The sequence below is a fragment of the Rana temporaria genome, chromosome 10, assembly GCF_905171775.1.
Source record: "Rana temporaria chromosome 10, aRanTem1.1, whole genome shotgun sequence".
Lineage (NCBI taxonomy): Eukaryota > Metazoa > Chordata > Amphibia > Anura > Ranidae > Rana > Rana temporaria.
Window position 1 is genome coordinate 26,102,688 of NC_053498.1, and position 12,871 is coordinate 26,115,558.

Sequence of the window (12,871 nt, forward strand, 5' to 3'; positions counted from 1 at the left end):
CGGAAGACAGCAATGTAGAACGATGGACATATTGTACGACCAACCGCACAATTCACCGAGATGGAATAGACCCTGAACACAGGGTGGCGGTGAAAAGAAAAGAAGGGGGTCATACAACACAGGATCTCAACTAGTTTGGCAACAATAGTTGCTTCGTCAGGAGAATTCTAAAAGATGATACATACATGTTAGCATCACAGGCTATAAACATATGGATAAATATGTAAAAACCAATCGGGTATCAGCGAACAGATATTCAGGTATCAACAACATATAATACAAATATTTAGGGTTAACAAATGCTGTGTGGCTTACCTATACAAAGAACTGGGTTCACTCCCCCCGCTGGGCTTATCCCCTCCCCCCCTTTTCCCTTTTCCCCCTTGCTCCCCCCTCCTTTCTTTCCCTTTCTTCGTCCTTCCCTTCCTTTCCCTTTCCTTGTTTATCTAATCCTTGTCATCTCCCTTTGTTTGTCTTCTGCCTGCCTGTTTCCTCCTAATTACCCTTCTCCCCCCCTCTATTTCCTCTCTCCCCCCCCCTTTCCTCTTCTTTCCTTCCTTCCTTCTAATTACCCCTACCTCTTCCCCTCCCTTCTTTGTCCTGCTCTTTCTTCCCTTCTCTGCTGTTCCCCTTGTCCTCCCCTCTTATTTCCCAATTATTTTTCCCCTCTTTTTTCTTTCACCCATCTCTTCTGCCCCTCCTCATTTCCCCCCCCTGTACCCAACAACTGTCCCCATTCTCATCCTTGTTTTCTCTTTTCTTGCCTCTCATCTCTCCTGCCCCCTTCGTCTCCTTCTCCCTCCCCCTCCTCCCCTCCCCCTCCTTGTTCCCCCTCTTCACCTCCACCCACCCCCTTCATTTTTTTCCCCCCTTCCTCTTGACCTCCATGGTCTCTTTGGGCTCTAAGGGTTCTAGTCACTTAGTTCCTATATAATTTATATGGTTATTGGCACTATCACCACGGTGGCACCTCCACTTCACCTCACTATCACCTATTTGCACATAGCTTAGCTCTACTGATGATATATTTATGTACAGTCACGACAGGTCTACCTCCACAGTTGCCCCCCTCCTGGTCACTGTGTGAGAGTGCTCTCCACGGTCGGCTCCTGGCTCCCTAGCGAGTGGTTGCTCTTTGTATACAGTAGGTAAGCCACACAGCATTCGTTTCCCCTAAATATTTGTATTCTATGTTGTTGATACCTGAATATCTGTTCGCTGATACCCGATTGGTTTTTACATATTTATCCATATGTTTATAGCCTGTGATGCTAACATTTATGTATCATCTTTTAGAATTCTCCTGAAGAAGCAACTATTGTTGCTAAACTAGTCGAGATCCTGTGTTGTATGACCCCCTTCTTTTCTTTTCACTGCCTTCTGTTCAGGGTCTATTCCATCTCGGTGACTTGTACGGTTGGTCGTACATTATGTCCATCGTTCTACATTGCTGTCTTCAGATGTATTTTATGATTATGTCTCTTGTTTTTTGATACTATGCTAAATAAATTGACATAGGTCTTTTATCTCTACTACCCCTCTATTCTATTTTTTTCTTATCTAGTACCGATATAGTCCCCCTGCCCCCTTGTTTTTTGGTCTATTGGGCCTTTGGGGTCCCTCCAGTCCTTACCTTATACTAAATTGATCTCCAGGATGATGGTACTATAATTGTCTGTATTTATTGTTTTCATTAAGAGGCTTATATTTAAATCACAGTATCAAAAGCCTCTGTGTTGTATTATAATTTAATTCTCATCTGGTTTTTGTTTCCCCGAGCTTTACGAAGCATTGATCATTATACTCAACAGGTTAAAAAAAAATATTGTAATTACCGTATTTATTAGGGTATAGCGCGCTCCCGCGTATAGCGCGCACCCCTAAAGTTGCCTTGAAATTCCTGTGAAAAAAAGATTTTTGTACTTACAGTTTGGTGTCTTGCACGGCGTCCATCGGCGGCCTCGTCGGGTCCGGCGTCCGTCTGCGGCTTCGGGTGTCCTCTTCGTCTGGTCCGGCGTCCTTCTGCGGTGTCCTCCTCGCTCGTTTCCCGCGCCGAGTTTGAATACTGCGCCGGCATATACCGAGCGCAGTACACTCGTGTATAGTCAGCAATGCTCGCGCTGACGTCCTGGATGTACAGGACGTGAGCGCGAGTGTAGCCGAGACTGCCCGACTATACACGAGTGTACTGCGTTCGGTATATGTCGGCGCAGTATTCAAACTCGGCGCGGGTATCGGCGTATATCGCGCACCCACGATTTTGCCCTGATTTTCAGGGCAAAATAGTGCGCGGTATACGCCGATAAATACGGTACTTATTACTATATGTCAACTATGAAGTTCTAAGGTATCCTGTAATTTAAAACGAAATGTATATAAAACAGTATAAAACAGTCCCATCAAAGATTTGTTGGTGCTGGACTTGCTAAAACAAGAGAAAAAAAAAAATCACAGCAACATATCCTAAATCTTATATACATATGTCAGCCAAAACTATTTACTTTCTTGAGAGACAGAATGATAAAAACTACCCAGGACCACTTCATTCTCTGTAAAATTAAGCAATTGCTCATAGTCCTCTGTAATAACTGATATACGGGATCGTGCATTTTGATCTAGAAGTCATATACATATAGACTTTTGAGAAGGATTCATATTTCATCTAAAACCAGTCAGGTGGGGAAGCAGATTGGGAAGTTTCTAAACATTTAAACAGAAAAACGGTCATATGTATCAGATAAGACCAGAACTGTGTGGATTGCTACAGAGGAAACCCAGACGTGTTTAAGTGAAATATGATAATTTAATAAAGATAAGTGAAATAATATAAATACAGCCACCTCCAATACCACACAGTGCACAACAACCAATGCCAACAGAACCCACAAATAATAACAGTAACAGAACAATATGTAAAAGTAATGGGGAAAACCAGACACATAAACAGGGCCAGGCCAGGGTCGTCAATGGGAGGTCAGCAGCTGGGGAAAGGGAAAAAAAACAGGACAGGGAGAGGATGGAAGGATGGATCACAGGAGGGTACAGGTACAAGGCACATGGTTCAGGGTTCAGATAACGATCGGGTACAGATGCAGAGCTTCTCAGGTTCAGGGTCAAGGCACGAGGAGAGATACCAAGGCAAAGTATGATTGTGTCTGCCGGGTATTTTTACACATCTCCTGCAATCAGCCTCAGGGGACGCCTGATTGCAGGAGTAGATGTCGGGCCCCACACTGCCAGGAACCCCCTGCTGGTGGACGCCAGTACTGTGGCCCAAAGATCACATAATACCACCACCAGGGTAGAGCTCTCCTGGCAGTTCCAGACTGCCAATAGACACCTGCTGGTGGACCACCGTACTGCACGCCAAATATCAGGCAGTGTCACCAGTGGATGGAACCTTTCCTGTCAAAAACTAACTCTATAGTGATTCAAAAGGTTGGTAACCGCTTTAGAGGAAATCATATTGGAGCTAATTTATGAAAAGTGTGACATAAAGATGAATTCTTAATACATCAAAATTAATCCGCTTCCAACTATCCCGGTTTAAATATGAAATGAGGATGATTACTGGTTGCTGTAGAGTATAGACAATATGTATTTTGATTAGCACACTTACACTGCTACATGTCTATTCCCAGTTTTAGATGTGAAGAATACCTTTATAAAATGTGAACAAGCAAAGATAAGATTCATGCAAATATTTATCTTGGCATTTCTGCTGTATTTCTGAATATTCTTTCTTTAGTTCCTTATCCTTTCTCCAACTAAAACTTTTCTTTATCCTGCAGAAACACATATTGGGCGTAACAAAAGGTAAGTCACATATGTACAAATAGGCTTTCTTTTTCCTAAAGGTGGGGGTCACACTGCTAATAGAGTCTATTTACTTTGTGTCTTTGCCTACATCTATGAGCTGGGGCTTTAAACCTAGTAAAAACCCAGTCTGGGACAAAGACCACTTGCCCCCCCTCCCCCACCCCATACAGACAAGAGTTGCCATGTGTAGAGATGGGAAGTGGGTATAGCCCTATGCTTTTTTGGATTGTCTCAGAGCTGAAATGTAAATTAGAATTTAGAAATCTACAGTTTAAAAATTTGAATTACTATAATTCAAGGGTCAATCCCCTTTGAATTTACTTGGTTCTGTATAGGTTCTAGCAAGCTGGATCACATTAGATTTTCTATGTCTGAAGGGATATTGATAGGGACCCATACCCTGCTCGGTTTTTAACTCATCTTAGGTCCTAAAAAAATCAGTATAAGGAGGGACTCCTATGGTAGGAGGAGCTGTGACCTTTTAAGGAGATACTTTGAGGGATATAAGAATACAGCCTACCATTGTTCATCCATCTTGGTTGCCCTAACAGTGCATAGATGCAAAGCTAACAATAATTACATGGGACTTATTGCATTTACTTTCTGTGAATGGAAACATTTGCATATAATTTATAATAATGGCTTGTTTTAGATTTAGTGATTTTATTTTAAGAGCAAAGAAATTTGTAAAGAAAAAAAAAAGCACACAAACTACCCCTTTACTGAGAAACAGAAGGCCTATTTGTTACATAGGAGGTGTGAAAACTCACTGGCCCAGATTCAGGTAGAACCGCGCAATATTTGCGTGGGCAAAGGGCAACGATTTTTGCTCTGCGCCCACAAAAATATTTCGATTTGCCCGCGATTCACGGAGCAGTAGCTCCGTAAATTCCGCGGGCGCTATGCTAATTTGCCCATGCGTAAGGGCCCCTAATGTAAATGATCCTGCCGGGGTGGGAATCATTTAAATTAGGCGCGCTCCCGCGCCGAGCGAACAGCGCATGCTCCGTCGGGAAACTTTCCCGACGTGCATTGCGGCAAATGATGTCGCAAGGACGTCATTTGCTTCTAAGTGAACGTGAATGGCGTCCAGCGCCATTCACGAATCACTTACGTAAACGACGTGAAATTCAAATTTCACGAGCGGGAAGGGTGGCTATACTTTAGCATTGGCTGCGCCTACTCTGAGTAGGAGCAGCCTTATGCTAAAGTCGCCGTACGGAAACTCCGTACCTTGCGTGCGCAGGGCCTGCGCAACTTTTGTGAATCGGTGGTAGTATGCAATTTGCATACTATACGCCGATCACAATGGCCGCGCCCCCTAGCGGCCAACGCAAGAATGCAGCCTGAGATATTAAGGCATAAGGAGGCTTATGTCTGTCATATCCTAGGCTGCAGTCCGCGTAGCGATGTTCCTGAATCAGGGGCATTCGCTACGCGGGAGCAAAACAACCTATGGTTGCGCAGGCGCAATAGCTTCTTGAATCTGGGCCACTGTCTGTCACTTCAATGTTTATAATAATTTACAATTTTATATAGTAATTATTGTTATAATTTTACGTAACTATGGCTTTCAAAAAAAATGTGAGAGTTTTTATAAAACAATTAAAATTCTGGAATTGATGATCATCTTATCAAAGTGTATAAAACAACAATAAGCTGTAAGAATGAACACCCAATTATCTATTTGACTAAAATGATTTAAAATGGACTAATCCACTGATGTTTTGATATTTGTTGGGCAAAGCGTTGAGGGGTTATAACCTCTGTCAGAGTCGGTTCACACAGGGGCGACCTGGGATCAGACTGCAGGTCTCCCCAAGTCGCGCGCTGTCGAGAAAAGCAATGGAAGTGAATGGGAGCCGTCTTAATATACACTACTGAAGTCGCTCCGACTTCAGAAAAGGTTTCTGTACTACTTCAATCCGACTTCTAGGCGACTTGTACCCATAGATTTCAATGGAAGTCGCCTCCAAGTCTGATTCCTGTACATAATGAGGCAACTTAGAGGCAACTTTGCAGGAAGCAGAGAGTAATTTATCCAGAGGCAGTAAGGAATTTACCCAGGTACTCCCCTGTCCGCAGGCAGCCCCCACCTTCCTAGACACATATTACATTCATTTTAGACGTTGTCTCTGTATACCTCTATACACCATGTCTACCAGAGTCAGGGAAGGGAATAGAAGAGAGGCTGTGGACAATGAATCCCTTATAAGGTTTATTAAGGAGAGAACATGCCTGTACAAGACAGACAGACATTACAAGGACCAACTGAAGAGGGACAATGCCTGGCTGGATATCTGTTGCCTGTCCTTTGAGGATTTTGATGTATTGTCCCAGACTGACTGACCGCACTGCCTAATGTAAGTTTTACCTTTACTATATGTCTGTTTTCCTTGGCTAGGCATGATGGTTGTAGTTCCATACAGGCCACTTGTTTTCACAGAGAATGGGTGCATGAACTCCCCCTTGTCTACATCCCTACCCAGCTCTGAGCACCATGCCTTGTTTCCAACCCCTACTCACCTCCAAAGACTACCCCTTCTGCCGATTTGTGGTACTAACAGTTTTGTATTTTTTCCCAAGAAAGGCAGTTTAATAGATCCCTTGCAGACAGCAACAATAGAACACACCAGCGACAATATATTCCCTGGCAGCAACAGTAGATCCCTAACAGGAACACTAGTTCCCCTAACAACAACAAAAGACTGCTGACAACAGTAGATCCCCGACAGGAACAATAGATCCCATTACAACTACAGTAGATCCCTGACAAGAATAGATCCCCTTACAACAACAGTAGATCCCTAACAGGAACAATAGTTCCCCTAACAACAAGCACAATAGATCTGACAACAGTAGATCCCTGACAGGAACAATATATCAGCTTACAACAACAATAGATCCCCAACAACAGTATATCTCTGACAGGAACAATAGATCCCCTTACAACTGCAGTAAATCCCTGACAGGAACAATAGAACCCCTTACAACAGTAGATCCCTAACAGGAACACTAGTTCCCCTGACAACAACAATAGATCCCCTTGCAACAGTAGATCCCTGACAGGAACAATGGATCCCCTTACAACAACAGTAGATCCCTAACAGGAACACTAGTTCCTCTAACAATATATCCCTGACAACAGTAGATCCCTAACAGGAACAATAGATCCCTGACAACAGTAGATCCCTAACAGGAACACTAGTCCCCTAAAAATAATAGATCCCCTTACAACAACAGTAGATCCCTGACAGGAAAAATAGATCCCCTTACAACAGTAGATCCCTAACAGGGACACTAGTTCACTTGACAACAACAATAGATCCCTGACAACAGTAGATCCCTGACAGGAACAATAAATCCCCTTACAACAGTAGATCCCTAACAGGAAAAATAGTTCCCTAACAACAACAATAGATCCCCTGACAACAACAATAGATCCCTGACAAAAGTTGATCCCTGACAGGAACAATAGATCCCCTAACAATAGATCCTTGACAGTATCAATAGATCGCCTTACAACAACAGTAGATCCCTGACAGTAACAATATAACACACCATTGGATTATTTGCCAGCAACAGTAAACCACCCACATACACTTAGTACTAATGTTGCCTGAACTGTATTCACCCATGTTAGTGCTGCAAAAAAAACAGTGTTTTCCAAGAACAGCACCCTTTTCACACTGCAAACGGCCATAGCGGAGCGTTAAAATCGAGGTAAAACAATGCTATTTTACCGTGTTTTAACCGTGATTTTACCACGTTTAGACTCAACGCTGCGAGCGTTATAACAGCGTTTTACAAGCAGAATGGCACGGCTGGGCACAAGCACGTACCTGTACGTCCTCTTTAGGTGCCCAGCCGGCGGCGCGTTCGCGACCCGGTCCCAAGCTCTGTGACTGTGCATGCGGGACACGCGGACGCGATCGCCGCCGGTGTCGCGCGAACTGTCACCGGAGCAGAAGAACGGGGAGAGGTGTGTGTAAACTTCTTCATTGTGGCAGTGATCGTCTGTTCCCTGTTATAGGGAAAGACGATCACCGACGTCACACGTCCAGTCCCACCCCCCTACAGTTAGAAAAATATGAGGTCACACTTACAGTAACCCCTACAGCGCCCCCCTCTCGGTTAACCCCTTCACTGCCAGTGTAATTTTTCACAGTAATCAGTGCATTTTGATAGAACTTTTAGCTGTGAAAATGACAATGGTCCCAAAAATGTGTCAAAAGTGTCCGATGTGTCCGCCATAATGTCGCAGTCACAAAAAAAAAAAAAAAAAAACGCTGATCGCCGGCATTAGTAGTAAAAAATAAATATTAATAAAAATGCATCAAAACTACCCCCCCTATGTTGTAAACGCTATAAATTTTGCTTAAACTAATCAATAAACACTTATTGCGTTTTTATAACAAAAATATGTAGAAGAATACGTATCGGCGTAAACGGAGGAAAAAAAATTAAAAATGTATATCGTTTTTGGGGATATTTATTATAGCAAAAAGTTAAAAATAATGTTTTTTTTTACAAAATTGTCGCTCTATTTTTGGTTATAGCGCAAAAAACAAAACCCGCAGAGGTGATCAAATACCACCAAAAGAAAGCTCTATTTGTGGGGGAAAAAAGGACGCTAATTTTGTTTGTGAGCCACGTCGCACGACCGCGCAATTGTCAGTTAAAGCGACGCAGTGCCGAATCGCAAAAAATGGCCAGGTCCTTTACCTGCATAATGTTCTGGCTCTTAAGTGGTTAAAAATATGCTACGATTATATACACAGACAGCATATGTACTTGCCTTGCAATTGACATCCGTGTATAATTGAAAAACTTGTCCTCAAAACCACGCATCTTCTCATACATCGCCCAGAACTGCCCTCTGTTAGCTCAATTGGAAATTATTGGATGGATCCAGTAGCGACTTCTTCGCATCCTCATCCTTCGTTTCCTTTCTTCCTCTTCCATCAATACTGCCAAACCAGCTGCTATGACAGCTGACATTAAGTAACGCACAGAGAGCATTTTGGACATATAAAAACAGGGAACAGGGAAGAAGGGAGGAAACAGGAAGAAGAATGATGTCAAAAGAGCTGAGAAGCTCTGACTTCAAGTCGTTTTGTAAGTAACCTCAAGTCTCCCCAAGTAGTGCTGTGGTTCATGCTCAAGTCTGATCCAAGTTGCTTCCAAAAGTCTCGCTGAAGTCGGGTTGCCCCTGTGTGAACCGACTCTTAGGCCCCATACACACGAGAGGATTTATCCGCGGATACGATCCAGCCGACCGTATCCGCGGATAAATCCTCTCGAGGATTTGCTCGGATTTCCATGCGATGGAGTGTACTCACCATCGAATCGAAATCCGCGACGAAATCCTCTGGCGATGACGTGTCGCGCCGTCGCCGCGATTATGACGCGGCGACGTGCGCGACGCTGTCATATAAGGAATTCCACGCATGCGTCGAATCATTACGACGCATGCGGGGGATCCCTTCGGACGGATTGATCCGGTGAGTCTGTACAGACCAGCGGATCCATCCGTTGGGATGGATTCCAGCGGATAGATTTGAAAGCATGTCATCAAATATTTATCCGCTGGAAATCCATCCCAGGGGATAAATATCCGCGGAAACAGATCCGCTGGAGTGTACACACCATAGGATCTATCCGCTGAAACCCATTCGCTGGGATTTTTCAGCGGATGGATTCTATCGTGTGTATGGGGCCTTAGATTTATTTTTTGGAAATTTCCCTTGACTTCCTGTCAAAGCAATAAATAATCAGATGTTTTTTTTTATTGTTGTTTTTTTTAAGTGTTTCTGTCCCAATCACACTGGTTTCTATCATTTTCTGTCTGAGTGACACTAGGTCAGATACTGTAAATTTATAAGCAAATCTCCTACATGGAGTACAATCAACAACTAAAAACAGCAGAGGTTCTAATAACCATTGCCTACCTATCTAAAACTAAAAAAGTTTTGGCTGAAGTTTCAGCTTACAATTATTTATGGTGTAGGTCTTTCTGCACTGATGGTTTGTCGGGGGTATGTTTCTACCAAAATGTATTTTAAGACACAACCAACCATTGTGCAATTATTTTGTAGTTGCATTCCTGCATTTTGGTACAGGTAGCTGTCTCAAATATAGCTTTTATCATTTTAGTTTTTTGTTTTTCCTCAAAAATCCTACCCAAATCTGATTCCCATTTCTGGAAAAAAGGCAACTGGGAGTTTCCTGATGGACTACTCAATATTGCATACATTTTATATATTGTATGTATACTTGGTTCTTCTTCCATACATTGTTTCTCAAATTGTGACATTTCCCGATCCCGGTACCATGGTATCACTTGGGAATTTAAGAAATGTGTTAATTGTGCTGCCTGCCAGATAAGCTACATAGATACTACCAAACATAAAAGACGAATGCTGGAGATGTAAGGCAGAAAAAGGTACGATGGTGCATATTTTTTGGACATGCTCTAAAATTAGGGGGTTTTGGGTAGGGGTCCGGAAGATTATACAAAAATTTAGCAAAAAGACTATACCAGAGGACCCAGCCTTCTACCTGCTGCATCTGTCAGACATTTCCTGGGGAATAAAAGGGAACCCATTACTGTATCACCTGTTGAATGCTGCTAAAGCATGCATACCGCTTAAATGGAAACAAATACAACCCCCTACTTTGAGTATGTGGATTAGGAAGGTGGAAGAAGTAAATAGATTGGAGGATCTGATATGGGCAAGTAGGAAACAGGGAGAGGTTTATAGGAAGATTTGGACACCATGGAATGATTGGATTCAGTCTGAGGATGGAGGAGGATTGACGGGGGAGGAGTAGGGTACGTGGGGAGGGGAGAGAGGGAGAGATACAACTTATTTTTTTTCCTTTCTTTTTCCCTCTTTTTTTTTTTTTTTTATTATTATTATTATTATTTTGATTAATTTTGGAATTAGATGGGGGTGGGGTGGGGAAATTTGTGAATGTATATTTTAATAAGGAACGAGAAGGAACTATAAGTACCATGGGGGAGAGAGCACTGGGAGTGGGTTAAAATAAAATAATAGAAGGGAGGGCATGGGATAGCGTCCCCCCATGCCCAAAAATTAGAGGAATTTGAAATTTTTGTTTGTTTATCAAATGCTATCCCTTACAGTGCCCTCCCCCCCTTTGTTTATGGATTAATTTTGGGAATCAATTGGCCATGCCTTCAACTCGGCGAATTAAATAAGGGAGATGGAAAGACCCCAATTGTAGGAATGTGATCGTTTGGTTCCTTCTTGTTTTGTTTCTTTTTCCTTTTCTTTCTTTCTTCTCTTCCTCTCTTGAGAGGAGTGAATAGAGAGATTGTATTATGCTAAATTCTTTGGAATGTATTTGGATCTATTTACTTATATTTGTTCAGATGATTGCTATTTCCCATGTTTTGTACAAATGAATAGGAAAATTTATTTTGGAAAATAAAGAAATTGAAAAAATAAAAAGACACAACCAACCCCCCCCCACCCCCCTTCACCCAAGTCTTTACCCTCATTTTCCTAAGGTTTATATTGAGCCTGCTCTGGTTGTTTTTCTGCTTACTCTTACCTTCCTGTCTTCTAAATTCCGAGATGTAATGTCTTCTTCGTCATATTGGAAAATTTGTTTGTGTACACCTGACTTGGGGTGATATTAATGTTTTATACTGCTGTAGGGTTGCCACCAGGCCCGGATTTCCCACAAGGCCACTGAGGCCAGGCCTTGGGGCGGCAGGGCTCCAAGGGGTGGCAGTGGCATGGAGTCCCCCGACGCCCGGAACAAACAGTTAAGGGCGGTAAGTTATGGGGGAATCCGCTCGCTCGTTAACAAGTGATTGCGGCGATGTCGCCAAAATCACTTGTAAAATATGTGCTCCCGTCCGTCCCCCTCCCCCCCACCCCACATACCTCTCTCTGCTGGCTCTGTCTTCCGGACTCCGTCCTCCCCCCGGCCACCGAGTCTGTCTCCTGTCCCTGCTGCCGATGTACACAGTGAGAGGGGAGAGCTGTGCTCTTCCCATCTCAGCTGTGACAGGAGTTCTAGCACAGTGCTTGGACTCCTGTTTTGGAGGTGACAGGGTCAATAAAGAGAACATGTCACCTCCAATTGCTATCACACAGGAAATTGTTTTCTCCTGTGCGATAGCAAAAAAGTTAAGTGAATTTTTTTTTATAAAAAAATAAAGAAGAAATAATTAAATTAATAAAATAAAAAAGTAAAGAATAAGAAAAATAAGAAAATTATATAAAAATTAAAAAAAGTAAGCGACAAGCTACAAATAAATAAAAATAAAAAAAGTGATAAAAAATTAAAAAAACAAACAAAACATACTTGAACTAACCGTGCCACACATTCTACATTGATTTGGGGGGAGGGGGGGTGTTTGGATGGTGGGGAGGGGGTGCATTGTGGAACCTGGCCTTGGGGCGGCAGGGAGAGCAAATCCGGCACCTTTTCTTCAAGCCAAACCCGAACACTTTTGCAGCACAGGGCAATTTTTGTTTCTTTTGCAGTAAACATAGGATTTTAAAAGAGCTGGGACACATTTGGGTGCCCCAAGGAGGGTATTAATGTAGCACACAGAGCATGCCAGTGGGTGTGGCTAAATTGCTCTTGCTGACATTATCACCCACCTTTCCGTGATACCAAACCTGCCCCTAAACAGCCGCCAGCAGCGGCAACAGATTTGTTTATGATTATCTCACTTACTTGGGGAGCCACAGCCTGGTCTGAATAATGTGTCCGGGTTTCAGGTGGACTGAAACCCAGACACATGATTCAAAACCCGAACTGTCCGGGTGAATCCTGGACAGATGGCAACCCTATACTGCTGCATCTTAACTCGGTCTAATGTAGGTGAGTTGCTGCTATGTCGACATCAGCTGATTCGCTATGTCCCTATTAGATGTTGCTACTTTCTTATTGGTTTGTGTACCAGTCTTTTCTTACTGTACAACATTTCATTGTTGGATTTGTTCTGCCCTGTCTGATGTACTCAATAAAATCTTTAAATTAAAAAAAATATATATATATATATTTT

The 12,871-nt window shown here is 42.8% G+C and overlaps 1 protein-coding gene across 1 annotated transcript in view; it reads left to right on the forward strand.

Annotated features, from left to right (window-relative positions):
* Window positions 1-12,871, forward strand: part of LOC120915819 (carcinoembryonic antigen-related cell adhesion molecule 1-like) — a 113,750-nt gene that overhangs the window by 84,926 nt on the left and 15,953 nt on the right. Inside the window, exon 9 of the mRNA XM_040326618.1 lies at window positions 3,792-3,816. Within this exon, the coding sequence (XP_040182552.1) occupies window positions 3,792-3,816 (25 nt within the window). The remainder of the gene's footprint in view (window positions 1-3,791; window positions 3,817-12,871) is intronic.